The 13,111-nt window shown below is 41.8% G+C and overlaps 1 protein-coding gene across 2 annotated transcripts in view; it reads left to right on the top strand.

Moving 5' to 3' along the window:
- pag1 (phosphoprotein membrane anchor with glycosphingolipid microdomains 1) overlaps nt 1-6,733 on the top strand; it is a 108,764-nt gene extending 102,031 nt beyond the window's left edge. For both annotated transcript variants that reach the window (XM_023976126.3, XM_023976125.3), the window contains exons 8-9: nt 3,473-3,523; nt 3,774-6,733. In XM_023976126.3, the coding sequence (XP_023831894.1) occupies nt 3,473-3,523; nt 3,774-4,133 (411 nt within the window). In that variant the 3' untranslated portion in view covers nt 4,134-6,733. The remainder of the gene's footprint in view (nt 1-3,472; nt 3,524-3,773) is intronic.
- Nucleotides 6,734-13,111: the final 6,378 nt, after the last annotated feature.

The following is a 13,111-nucleotide window of genomic DNA, read 5'->3' on the forward strand; positions in this document are numbered from 1 at the left end:
GAGAGAGAGAGAGAGAGAGAGAGAGAGAGAGGAGAGAGAGGAAGAGAGAGAGAGGAGAGAGAGAGAGAGAGAGAGAAGAGAGGAGAGAGAAGAGAGAGAGAGAGAGAAGAGAGAGAAGAGAAGAGAGAGAGAGAGAAGAGAAGAGAGAGAGAGAGAGAGAGAAGAGAGAGAGAGACGAGAGAGGAGAGAAGGCGAGAGAGAGAGAGAAAAGTGTTTGCCTGTGGGGGGTTGTGTGCCGTGTTTTGCTTGCCTGTGGGGTGTGGTGTGTACACATGTGAAACCAACACACACATATTTCTCTGGTTTGAACTGACTGACGCGTTGGCATGTTAGAACTTCAGTCCTCCATCATGCAGCTCATTAGTAGATGTCCTGTCTGTCAGTCCATAAACCCCAAAAATGCCTTGATACACCAAATTACCAAAAGTAATGTGTGACAACACTGGCTTTGTCAAACTCTCATTCCAAAATCAGGGCAATTAATATAACAGTTTGGACCCCCTTTGCTGGGAAGGCTTTCACTAGATGTGGAACATTGCTTGCGGGGACTTGCTTCCATCAGCCACAGAGCATTCAGTGAGGTCGGGCAACCTGATGTTGGCGATTAGGCCTGGCTCGTAGTCGGCATTCCAATTCATCCCAAGGTGTTCGATGGGTTGAGGCAGTCAAGTTCTTCCACACCCATTAGATAAACCATTTATGTATGGACCTCACATTTATACAAGGGGGCCATGTCACGCTGAAGCAAGAAAGGGCCTGCCCCAAACTGTTGCTACAAAGTTGGAAGCACAAGAATGTTTTGCATGTAAAATTGTAGGCTGTAGCGTTAAGATTTCCCCTTCACCTGAACTTAAGGGCGTAAGCCGTTACCATGAAAAGAGCCCCAGACCATTATTCCTCCTCCACAAACTTTACAGTTGACACTATGCCATTGGGGTAGGTTTAGCAACTCCTGGCATCTGCTCAAACGCCTTAGATTCTGTATCCATGCAGACTGCCAGATGGTGAAGTGTGATTCATCACTGACCAGAGAACGCGTTCCACTGCTCCAGAGTCCAATGGCGGGCAAGCTTTACACCACTCCAGACCGACGCTTGGCATTGCGCATGGTGATCTTAGGCTTGTGTGTGTGGCTGCTCGGCCATGGAAACCTATTTCAAATGAAGCTCCCAACGAACAGTTCTTGTGCTGACGTTGCTTCCCAGAAGACAGTTTGGAAACTGTGTTGCAACGCGCGGACTGACATTTTTTGTGTGTGTTAATATAGTGTACATTCTTTATCTATAAGACATCTTTAACTGAGTGAAGGAATGCTTTAACATTTATACTGGCCATGGAAGTGACCTGACATAACAACTCTGGACCCTAGTTTTCAGCTAATAATTATGGTAAGGACAAATGACTTGGCTGGTATACTAGGAACCTGTTTTCTTCCTGGTCAGAGTCATGTAGTCAGGAACAATCTCCTGGTTGTAGTCCATGAAACGACTTACTTAACTGGACTGGCACTTTAATTTGTAAAGCTACATGGACAATAGACTTCAGGGAATTCAGGAATTTAGAAAAGACTAACATTACATGAGAGACACATGGAGGCTTGTTGATGACGGGGTCAAGAACTTTCTTCATGATTCCACACCACTGGGCTCCAAGGCAATCAAATTAACTGCCAGATGGTGAAGTGTGATTCATCACTCCAGAGAACGCGTTTCCACTGCTCCAGAGTCCAATGGCGGCAAGCTTTACACCACTCCAGCCGACGCTTGGCATTGCGCATGGTGATCTTAGGCTTGTGTGTGTGGCTGCTCGGCCATGGAAACCTATTTCATGAAGCTCCCAACGAACAGTTCTTGTGCTGACGTTGCTTCCAGAGACAGTTTGGAACTGTGTTGCAACCGCGGACTGACAATTTTTTGTGTGTGTATATAGTGTACATTCTTATCTATAAGACATCTTAACTGAGTGAAGGAATGCCTTAACATTTATACTGGCCATGGAAGTGACCTGACATAACAACTCTGGACCCTAGTTTTCAGCTATAATATGGTAAGGACAAATGACTTGGCTGGTATATCTAGGAACCTGTTTTCTCCTGGTCAAGTCATGTAGTCAGGAACAACTCCTGGTTGTAGTCATGAAACGACTTACTTAACTGGACTGGCACTTTAATTTGTAAAGCTACATGGACAAAGACTTCAGGGAATTCAGGAATTAGAACAGACTAACATTATGAGAGACACATGGAGGCTTGTTGATGACGGGGTCAAGAACTTTCTTCATGATTCCACACCACTGGGCTCCAAGGCAATCAAATTAATTGGTTCACTAATCAAGGAGAATGTGTGTCCATAAAGTAAGCATATGGATTCAATACTCTCTGAGAGAAACAAAGGAGAGAAGGAGAGATGCTGAATATAGATAAAGTAGAGATGATGCTGAATATAGATGGAGAGATGATGCTGAATGTTGATGGAGAGGTAACAGAGATGCTGAATATAGATTGAGAGATGATAGAAATATGAATATAGATGGAGAGATGCTGAATATTGATGGAGAAGATGATGCTGATATTATGGATGGAGAGATGGTTCCTGAATATTTGATGGAAAGATGAAGATTGTGAGGATCTGAATATGATGGAGGTCTGACTTTGAGAATCTTGGAAGATGAATGATTGCTGAATATTGATGGAGAGATGATGCTGAATTATGGATGGAGAGATGTGAATATTGATGGAGGGATGATGCTGAATATTGATGGATGAGATGCTGAATATATTGATATGGAGAGATTCGAAAATGTATTGCCTGAATTATTGAATGTGAGAGCTGCCTGAAATATTGAATGGGCACGTATGCTTGATAATTTTATATTGATGGAGGGACGATGCTGAATATTGATGGAGGGACGATGCTGAATATTGATGGAGGGACGATGCTGAATATTGATGGAGAGATTATGCTGAATATTGTTGGAGATGATGGAAAGATGATGCTGAATATAGATGGTAGTGGTCAACCCTTTCTGGTTCTACATTCAAGTTATCTCACCATCATCCTCACCAGTCCCCATGTAAAGTCATTGGTTAACCTTGGGTTGTCTAACTCAAGATTTACATCTTATATGTCCTTGATCAAGTGAACAATGGATTTTAAGCCAGGCTTAATCCTCAGTACATCCAACATATAGGAGGCGTGAAGTAGTAGCCAGCTAGCTACTGTACCAGCTCTGATATTGACACCCTAGAAAGGTGTTTTTGATTAATGACCCCATCAATCATAAGGGACTGTATATAGCAGCTATACACAATAACATCGCTACAATTCTCATTGTGTTATAACTGATTAATCAGTAATGTTGTTCATAAATGATTGACTACATATTATACACCTGCTTAGCTCAGGTGGGAGTATGCACAACAGACATGGTTCTTTTATATTGTAATGTGTAGACTTGTTGTTTTCTGTTCTAGTTGCTCTCTCCCTCACCGGGGCTTCACAACCATGTGCTGTCGGAGAACGAGGTAGGGTTGTGACCTTCCACTGAACTCATTCCCCTATTGTCCTGATGCTTATATAGGAATCACTTGAAAAAGAGATGTCAGTCTAACTGTGACTTCCCTGGTTGAATAAAGGATAGATAAATCAAATAGTCCTTCGATGCTCACTCTGACTGCATTCTCTCCTCTCGCTCTTTCTTTCTCTCTCTCTCTCTCTTTCTTTCTCTCTCTCTCTCTCTTACTCTTGCTCTCTCTCATCCCTCTTTCTCTCCAGCTGTCAGACATGTACTCCACAGTGAGGAAGACACACCTAGACGTGGAGGAAAAGGAGAGTGACTACAGCAGCATCGCTGAGATCAAAGGTCTGGTCCCTGAGTCGTCCTCCAGTGATCTCTACGCTACTGTCAGGGACATCTACCCCCAGCTTGGAGAGGGGGAGTCGGACCCTCAGGGACCCCCTGGGGACCTCCAGGAGTCCCCTGCAGAGAGCATCGACCCGGGCTATGAGAACGTCTGCCTCACTAAGACTGGTAGTGGAGAGGACTTGGGGCTGAGGAACCAGGTTCAGGAGCCAGACTATGAGAGTGTAGGTGAGCTGGGCCTGGGGTTGAACAGGGAGAGTTCCCGTCTCTAACTGGGGAGTAAAGCTACAGTGCGGGGCCTAAACCTGAGCCTCACCCTCAACCCCAGCCATTAGCCTAACTAATAGCCTCACCCTCAAACCCAGCCATTAGCCTAACTAATAGCCTCACCCTCAAACCCAGCCATTAGCCTAACTAATAGCCTCACCCTCAACCCCAGCCATTAGCCTAACTAATAGCCTCACCCTCGAAAGCCCACATTAGCCTAACTAATAGCCTCACCCTCAACCCCAGCCATTTAGCTAACTAATGCCTCACTCCTCAACCCCAGCCATTAGCCTAACTAATAGCCTCACCCTCAACCCCAGCCATTAGCCTAACTAATAGCCTCACCCTCAACCCCAGCCATTAGCCTAACTCCTAGCTTTACCCTCAAACCCAGCCATTAGCCTAACTAATAGCCTCACCCTCAACCCCAGCCATTAGCCTAACTAATAGCCCCACCCTCAACCCCAGCCATTAGCCTAACTCCTAGCTTTACCCTCAACCGCAGCCATTAGCCTAACTCCTAGCCTCAGACTCAACCCCAGCCATTAGCCTAACTCCTGGCCTCACACTCAACGCTAACCATTAGCCTAACTCCTAGCCTCAACTTTACCCAGCAGCACTGATGACAGGAACACCTCAGGGCTCTGAACTTCAACCTTCAAACCTACTGCCCATCACCAATTCAGGGTTTCCGCCCACTACCCCTCAGTGCAGTTTGGGTGTGCACACAGCCCAGTGATATCTGATTATAGATAATTCAATCTTAACTCTCCATCAATTCATGGTGCCCTTAAATTACAATGTACGTACTCGGGGTGCTATTATATCAGTATCTGAACTATGAAATCATTGTCCGTTTTGAAGTTATTGGCGTCCGTCCACTTTGATGTCGCTTCTCACTCTTTATCATGGTGCACATCACTGAAGATTGAAGGTTAGCTACATTATCATGTGACTGCTATCAATGTGGGAAGGAAGTACAATATTTCTACATTATCCATCACCATCATAATTACTTCCTCAGACTATAAAATAGTACATTTCTAAACATTTATAGCCAGTCATTACGAATTCAGTTTATTTTATAAGGCTGGTGACAAGCTGACTGGCCAGTGACACTTTGTCAGTGCCTTGTGATTGAAAACCAATGAGTCTTTGTGCCATAATGGCGTTCTATAAGGCACTTAAAAAGGTATGAGTAGAATGTTTCCCCACAATGTAATGTCACTTTTGATATCATCTGTTCTCCCTTCCTAGTGCAACATTTCATTCAGAACATCATGATCAATCAGAGATATGATAGATATGTGTACTTACATACTATTGTGAAATAAGTAGCCTCAAGTCAGGCAGTGTAGACGGCTGAACTCTAAATGGAACGGCTTGTTATAGTTTCTAAAACATTTTTTATTTGATTTACATGTCAGCCTTTTATTTTTCTTCATCAAATTCCTATTTATTTGAAGATGGTGGATCATTGTGTGATTAAGGGATATCAGGAAGTGTGTTTGTTTATGAGGGAAACTTGAAAAGGTTTTGTACATAGGATAAACAAATGAATAAGTGGGTTACCATGGTAATAAAGTAGTAAAGGTACTCATGAATAATCCAGACTTTTTAAAAAGGACTTATTCATTCAAACAAAAGACGAACAATGGTGAGACCATATCTATCAATGTTGTTGTGATTTCTTGTGTGAATTGTTCAACTCAGTTGTTGTTTTCTCTATATTTCTTCACATGATTCAAAATGTATTTAAAATACTTATATTCGCTCAATGTGACAATATGCAACAGTAAAACGGTGTGTTAATGCAGCTGTATTGATCAAGGTGTATAATATGTGTTTGTATGGCGTGTTTATGCTTACCCTGTAGGTACGCATACTATTGATACGGTGGAAAAGGATTTTAAAGCACAAAGTGTCAAAAAACATTATGCTACTTCTTCTGTGCAGAGCTTATAGCAACAACTACATCATACATACATATAACCCATCAGGTGCACAATTATAATATCAAATGCTTCTAACTTAACTATTTGAACAAGCACTATTAAGGTAGCATGTGCTGATGACATGCTAACCGAGGGTTGTATAAAGTTAGAGTACTATTTCATTAAATCAGCTAATGTATGAATTTGCAAATGGTAAAGTATATTTTGTAGTATGTATGCATGTGATTTGGACTGCTTAATAGTGGCTATAAAAGCACATACAGTAAAACCATGATGTCATTTTAAGGGAATACATTTAGGCTAGCTGTAAGTATGCCCCTTACTCAGAGAGTGACCTAACTATTGTTGAAAATATACAGTGGTTGATTGAATGGTGGCGTATGACAGTTTGGGGTTTCTGTATTCTGTTTAAATAGGACACCATCTCATTGGTTATTTTGTTCTGTTTTATTCAAGTATGGTACATTGTGTTGGTACAGGCATTTTAAAACAGAAAAGTCAAAGTTGGTACTTTAAATTTTTTTAAAGAAAAGTGAATGAATATTGTTGTTTGGTGTTTATTTTCAAACGAACTGAGTTGAAGTTGTGACTAAATAACTAGCTATTGCAATGATGATATCTGCATTTGACAGTTAAACAATAATATTGTCTTACTTTTCCTCCCATTTCTCTGTTATCTCAATATTGCACATTATTGGTGTATGCAGAGTGAGTGAGTGGATTTCATTACACATGCATGAGCTTGAATGAGCTTGTTGACGACAAACCAAGCGCCCAGGTTGACTGATATTATATTCACAAATGAAATCCAATAAGAAGAGAAAGGACAGTTCCCACTAAATTAGCAACAATTGATAGACATGCATTAAAGATGATATACATTTCAGATGTCCTTTAAAGCAAGGGCCCTGCATATGAGGTTTTACACACATTTTATAGAGTGTAATTGTCATTTCATTAATGTTAAATCGCAAAAATATGACCTTTTAATGACCATTGTTCTCCCCAACAGATTCCAGATTAGTTCATGTAGCAGGAAATGCTTTCATTTAAACCTAATGGTGTCTATGGAAATGCCATAAAAGGCTTTTAACAAACGGTCTGTCAAAGAGCAACATTAGTGCCAAATCTCACAACCAAAGGTACCACACACAGACGAGCGTACGCACACACACTCATACAGGAGGGAGTGGGTTGTGGGGGGGGGGGGGGCAGGCATGGAGAGAAAGTCCATCATAGCACCCTCTCATTCAGCCCACTGTAATAATGAGACAATACATTCTCAACAAGCAGCAGAGAATTCCTTACCATTGTCTTTCATTATGGACGCTGCGTCTTTCATTATGGACGCTGCGTCTTTCATTATGGACGCTGCGTCTTTCATTATGGACGCTGCGTCTTTCATTATGGACGCTGCGTCTTTCATTATGGACGCCGTGTCCCAAATGGCCGCCCATTGTCTCCGTAGGTCACTACTTTTGGAAAGGGCCTATAGGACATTGGTCAAATGTATTTCACTAATAAATACTATAGGTATAGGGAAAAGGGTGCAATTTGGGATGCAGCCAGAGCAAGGCTTTCTTTGACAGTTATGTGCACATCTGTCATAAGAATCTATCTGGTTTCCTGTGTATGCATGAAAATATTTTATGACCATACTTCTAAAATATTAAAAGATGTATAACAAGTAAGTGTGCATTTTTTATTCATGAAGATAGCTTGCAGGGGGAGAATGGTGTCTTATACATTTAATCTGGATTATCTATTTGCAACAGTATTGCATTAATTCATTGAAAGTCTAGTTTGTCATGTTAGCAGTTAAACAGGCTCATATGGACCATTCATACATGCAACAACAAAAAATTGTATAGGCCTACCCTCTCACCAAAAGAGGGAAAATAAATATTAGGTAGCACTAATTTCACAGTAGGTCTACTCCAATGTTTCAGCACTAAGCTAATGTCACGTCTGCTGAGTGAAACTTGAAAGTTGTGAAAATTCTGTGCAACTTCCAGCACGTTTACTGTGAACACTGAGGCGGTACTCGCTTTAAGTTACAGTTTTAACAGTGGCAATGTTAAAAGGCTTACCAGAGCGGCATACCATCAAAAACAATGGAGAACATGCATCCCATAACATTTTAACATGGAAATAACTGTTATATCATTCAGCCTACAGTAGCAGACAATGTGTGGTGTTCAATGTAGGCCTACATTCCATGAGACTTGGAAAAAAAGCATACAGGGCTTGACATTAACCTGTTTATCCACTTGTCCTTCAGACAAAGAGGTGACTGAAAATGTTGTTTGATGCAAGAAACCACTTTACAAAATAAATAACGTTATTATTCCCATACCATTATTACAGAATCAGACAAATTACTGTATGCTACCCTCTGCTTATTGGCTACTTAGCTTATTCAAGCCTGTCTCAAAATACAAAAAAAGCTCTTTACCTGACTCGCTTTTCAAATATGTCTAGAAATGTATACGTTTTGTGCTCTTGTAGGAAGCAATCACTCCCATATTGCTAAAACAAGCACATCTACTCACGACCGCTCATGCTGCAAACACAGTCCAGTTCAAAGTAAATGACACAGATCCGTATATGGCAATGGTCTATTCTTGCATATAACCCTCCTGCAGCTCAAATTGTTTATGCTGCACCGGTCTGTGTAGAGTATGGGCTGAGTAGTGTGTGTCAGAGCAATAGAATCCTACTCCGATGTGTTCTGCCTACAACAAAATATCTTGCATAGTTAGTTTGGTTTCGGTATGTTGCATTGAAAGTGGCTAATAATGCATTGATTTGATCACAATTGCCAAAGTAAAGGGACACGTTAATAGTGTTAACAGGGAAAACTCTAGAACAGTGGTCACCAACCTTTACTGAGTAAGATCACTTTGAGTCAAAATGCAAGCCAAGATCTACCGCTTAACATGACTTAAAAAACATAAGCCTATCCAACCTTAACCAATTCAAAACAGTATTGTAGCAATTAGGTTTTTTGCAGTAAGCTATAGGCCCAATACATTATCATCACATATTGGCTTTGAACGAATTGCCCTGCCAATGCATTGTTGTTCGGGCCATTTTTTATATTTATATTTCAACATTTGAGGTAGGCTATATGATCACACCGTTAATGGATCCGTTGTTGTATTACTTGTAGAGCACAGCTGAGTGAGGATACATTTAAATAGTTAGCTTTTTATTTTACTGGGCTGATTGATGGTGCCTGCATCTGATGGTCAGTCTCAGCAGAGGGAGAGAGCAGCAGACTGAGGGTCTGTCTCTCAATATCCCCTCGCTCTCCCTTTCCTCCACTGTGACCATAAAGGGACACCATCTTCCAGCTGATGGTCAGTCTCAGCAGAGGGAGAGAGCAGCAGACTGAGGGTCCGTCTCTCCGCTCTCCCTTTCCTCCACTGTGACCATAAAGGGACACCATCTTCCAGCTGATGGCGAAACTCCAGTTGCTCTGCATCATTTCTGCTTCATGCACACATTCATGTTGTTACTCCTATGAACAGAGAAAATGAAATATTCCTCCATTTAAAAAAAGACCCTAGCTGCTAATAATAACAACAACTCAAGCCTTTAGATACACTTTCCTACTCATTCATTACTGATGCAGTGCTTTTGTAAGTGCTGAGTGGAAATAGGAAGAGCTCGCATTTTATGGCTTATAAAAGTGTTGAATATAAAGTGTAGACAGTGCTGAGTAAGAACTTAAACTTGAACTCATAAAAACAGCATCTCTGCTGTATTCGTTGACAGTCTCTCTCTAGTCATGGTTTTAAACGTTTTGAAATCTCACAGTATTAACTTTGCTTTCATGCCTGCTACGTTACTGCAGACACGTTCATCTGAGCCATCCGATTGGCCAGTTTAAGGCGTGTAGTTCACTTTATTTGTTCTCTGGGCCTGCCTGGAAGGCAGAGTTTGTACCTTCAGACACATGAAATGGTTTCAAAATTAGAACAGGCCACCTACCCGGCGTGCAGGGTAGCTAAAACTGGTGCACCTACCTTGAACAGGCTGAGACGAATAAAAAAAAATAGGAACACAAGGTTTTATCGTTGCTTTTTTTACAGAAATGTTTGGCGATCGACCAAGAACCCCTTGGAGGTCGGTTGGTGACCACTGCTCTAGAAAGTTGAGTGAAGTTCAATCTGGTGCTTCTCTCTGTGGACTGATATTTCTGCGCAGCAGTCTCGGGAACATTTAGCTACACACACTAAGGAATTGTTATGGTAATACCAAAGGACCAGGCACCATTTTTACTACTATCAGATATTCTCTGTAGGTGGCTACTTAGCATACCCAGTTAACACAGTGCCTTAAAATAAAGTGCAACCAATTATTATTTTATACTGAACAGAAATATTAAGGCAACAATTTACAAGATTTTGCTTAGTTACAGTTCATATAAGGAAACCAGTCAATTGAAATAAATAAATTAGGCCCTAATCTATGGATTTCACATGACTGGGCTGGGGCGCAGCCATGGGTGGGCTTGGGAGGGCATAGGCCCACCCTCTTGGGAGCCGGGCCCAGCCAATCAGAAAGTACGCCCCCCCGCTCCTCCTCTGACCATCCTGCAGGTGAAGAAGCCGGATGTGGAGGACATGGGCTGGGTGGTTACACATGGTGAGGCCGCTTGAAGGTACTGCCAAATTCTCTAAATGACGCTTATGGTAGAGAAATTAACATTCAATTATCTGGCAACAGCTCTGGTGGAAATTCCTGCAGTCAGCATGCCAATTGCACGCTCCCTCAAAACTTGAGACAGCTGTGGCATTATGTTGTGACAAAACTGCACATTTTAGAGTGGCCTTTTATTGTCCCCAGCACAAGGTGTTGTGTAATGGTCATGCTGTTTAATTAGCTTCTTGATATGCCACACCTGTCAGGTGGATGGATTATCTTGACAATGGATCAAATGTTCAATGTTGTGGATAAAAATTGAGAGAAAAGCTTTTGTGCATATGGAACATTTCTGGGATATTTTATTTCAGCTCAGGAAACGACGGAGAGAAGAGGAAATTAGGAGAGAGGGGGTAAGGAAGAGGATAAAAATGGGACCAGCACTTCACATGTTGCGTTTTATATTATTGTTTAGTGTAGCTCACTTGGGTAGGCCTATGATCATTTTGCCCTAAACTGTGAATCTTGCTTTATTTGGTTCGAGGTGACCATGATGATAGAGAGATTCTGACCCATTTTTCTGATAGTAATCATCAAATTAATTATTTGGTGCCTTATAAATCCAGGAGCAATGCTTTTCGGTAATGACCGTCATAGCTCCTAAAATAAAACTTTGTGGGCTAATAGAAGTGTACAGAATAATAGTAAGCTTAGATTTGGTTTAAAACTATAAGCTTTATGCTTGAAATATACACAATAACACTAGCTTCTCAACTAGTCTTACTGAGCCTGGCTGGTCTAAATGTTTCTTTGCGCTACATTCCCATATTTTTCTCCTCTCCCCTACCCCTCCCATTTCGTTTTCTCTTCCATCCATCGTTGCGTCATTGTTTTGGATGGAGCCAAAACTTGTCTGTTATATTGACAAAATACACAATTGGCCGCTCTGACAATGGGAATACATGTCCTTAAAGATGGAAGGCAGGCGAGATCAGGTGGGACCCTTCTAGCCAATGATGGGGCAGATACGCGTTTGAACAACCTGCCATAGAGATAGATAGAAGACTCGTCTTTGTTTCTGTGTCATTATAGCGTCTGTGACAGCCTCAATGGCTATGATCATGCTATCTCCATTTTAAAGTAGTCAATTTTCTTCTTCATTGGCTGATTGCTCCCAATTTATGGGAATCCCGACCCAGTTGACCACTTTACGGTGGTGGAAGCCCTCAATGCCAATGTCCATATTAAAAATAGGTAAATCAATGAGGAGTCCTCTATAAAGTATTTTTTTTAAAGTTGCTGAAATGCCACGTGCGTTCACTTTTATCAGTGCATTCTTAACAACCTAACCATTACGAAACGTATATTAGATCAAATAACCTCACGAGAAAATGACTAATTACAATTGTTGATGACCAAATTCGACACTCTCCCTTCCATTGACCTCTATACAAAAAAATCCCAAATTCCTGGGTTCATTTTTCGTGGACAGATTTTGGAACGTCGCTTCCTGTCTGATGGAGCGTCCTCTCCAACTCCCATTACTTTATGTTGGAGGGAAATTGAGGGAGTTTTATTAACCTGAGCCCCGGTGCACCGGCCCGTGACGTAAACAGGCAAAAGAGGTGAGGGAGGAGCGCCCTTGTCAAATCGAACATTAACCTAATCTGTGTTGCTCGGTCATGTTGTCAACAAAGCAGCATGGTGAATCATCCATCCTCTTTCCCATAGGAATTATGTTCACATTTTTTGACTAGTTTTCATCGGGAAGGCTTATAAAGCGTTTTTAGCAAGAGCAATATTTTTTTAATGGTAAAACAGAGTCCTATTCATTACTCCACGTGCTTAATCTAGCCTGGGCTACATCACTTTTGTTTTGAGCGACTTTTACGTGGGTTTTGAAGGGGGCATCTGGCTCACGCCCGGGAGACAGCCCGGTTCCAAAACGAATGCAATCACTTTTCACTCGGTTTAAACTCATTCACTGGGGTAACCCGGGACAGATAATAGAATCCCCTCACTGACAGAAAAATGTGCGTAGCCCAGTGGAGGCGTGTGCTGGGCCGACCAATGGGAGCTCGAGTCAACCGCGAGACCGCACATGTTTACAGGCAGCAATCCGCCGGTAGAGGCGCTGGATCTTGGCATTCGGCTACGGACTGGCATCTCTAGAATATGGATCTGGAGTCACTGTACGCGGCTATTTCAGCAAATTTCACCCTGTCAGACGGCAAACCGGTGTAAAATATGTGTGTGAAACTTCAATAATTTTTCATGTAGATCACAATTCATATATTTTTTAGTGTATTGGCGAAGCCCTTTTGTTCGGATGAAAATGTACTGTACAAATGTCATTGTCGGTCCTTTAATTCAGTTCC

The sequence above is a fragment of the Salvelinus sp. IW2-2015 genome, linkage group LG31 (assembly GCF_002910315.2).
Source record: "Salvelinus sp. IW2-2015 linkage group LG31, ASM291031v2, whole genome shotgun sequence".
Classification (NCBI taxonomy): Eukaryota; Metazoa; Chordata; class Actinopteri; order Salmoniformes; family Salmonidae; genus Salvelinus; species Salvelinus sp. IW2-2015.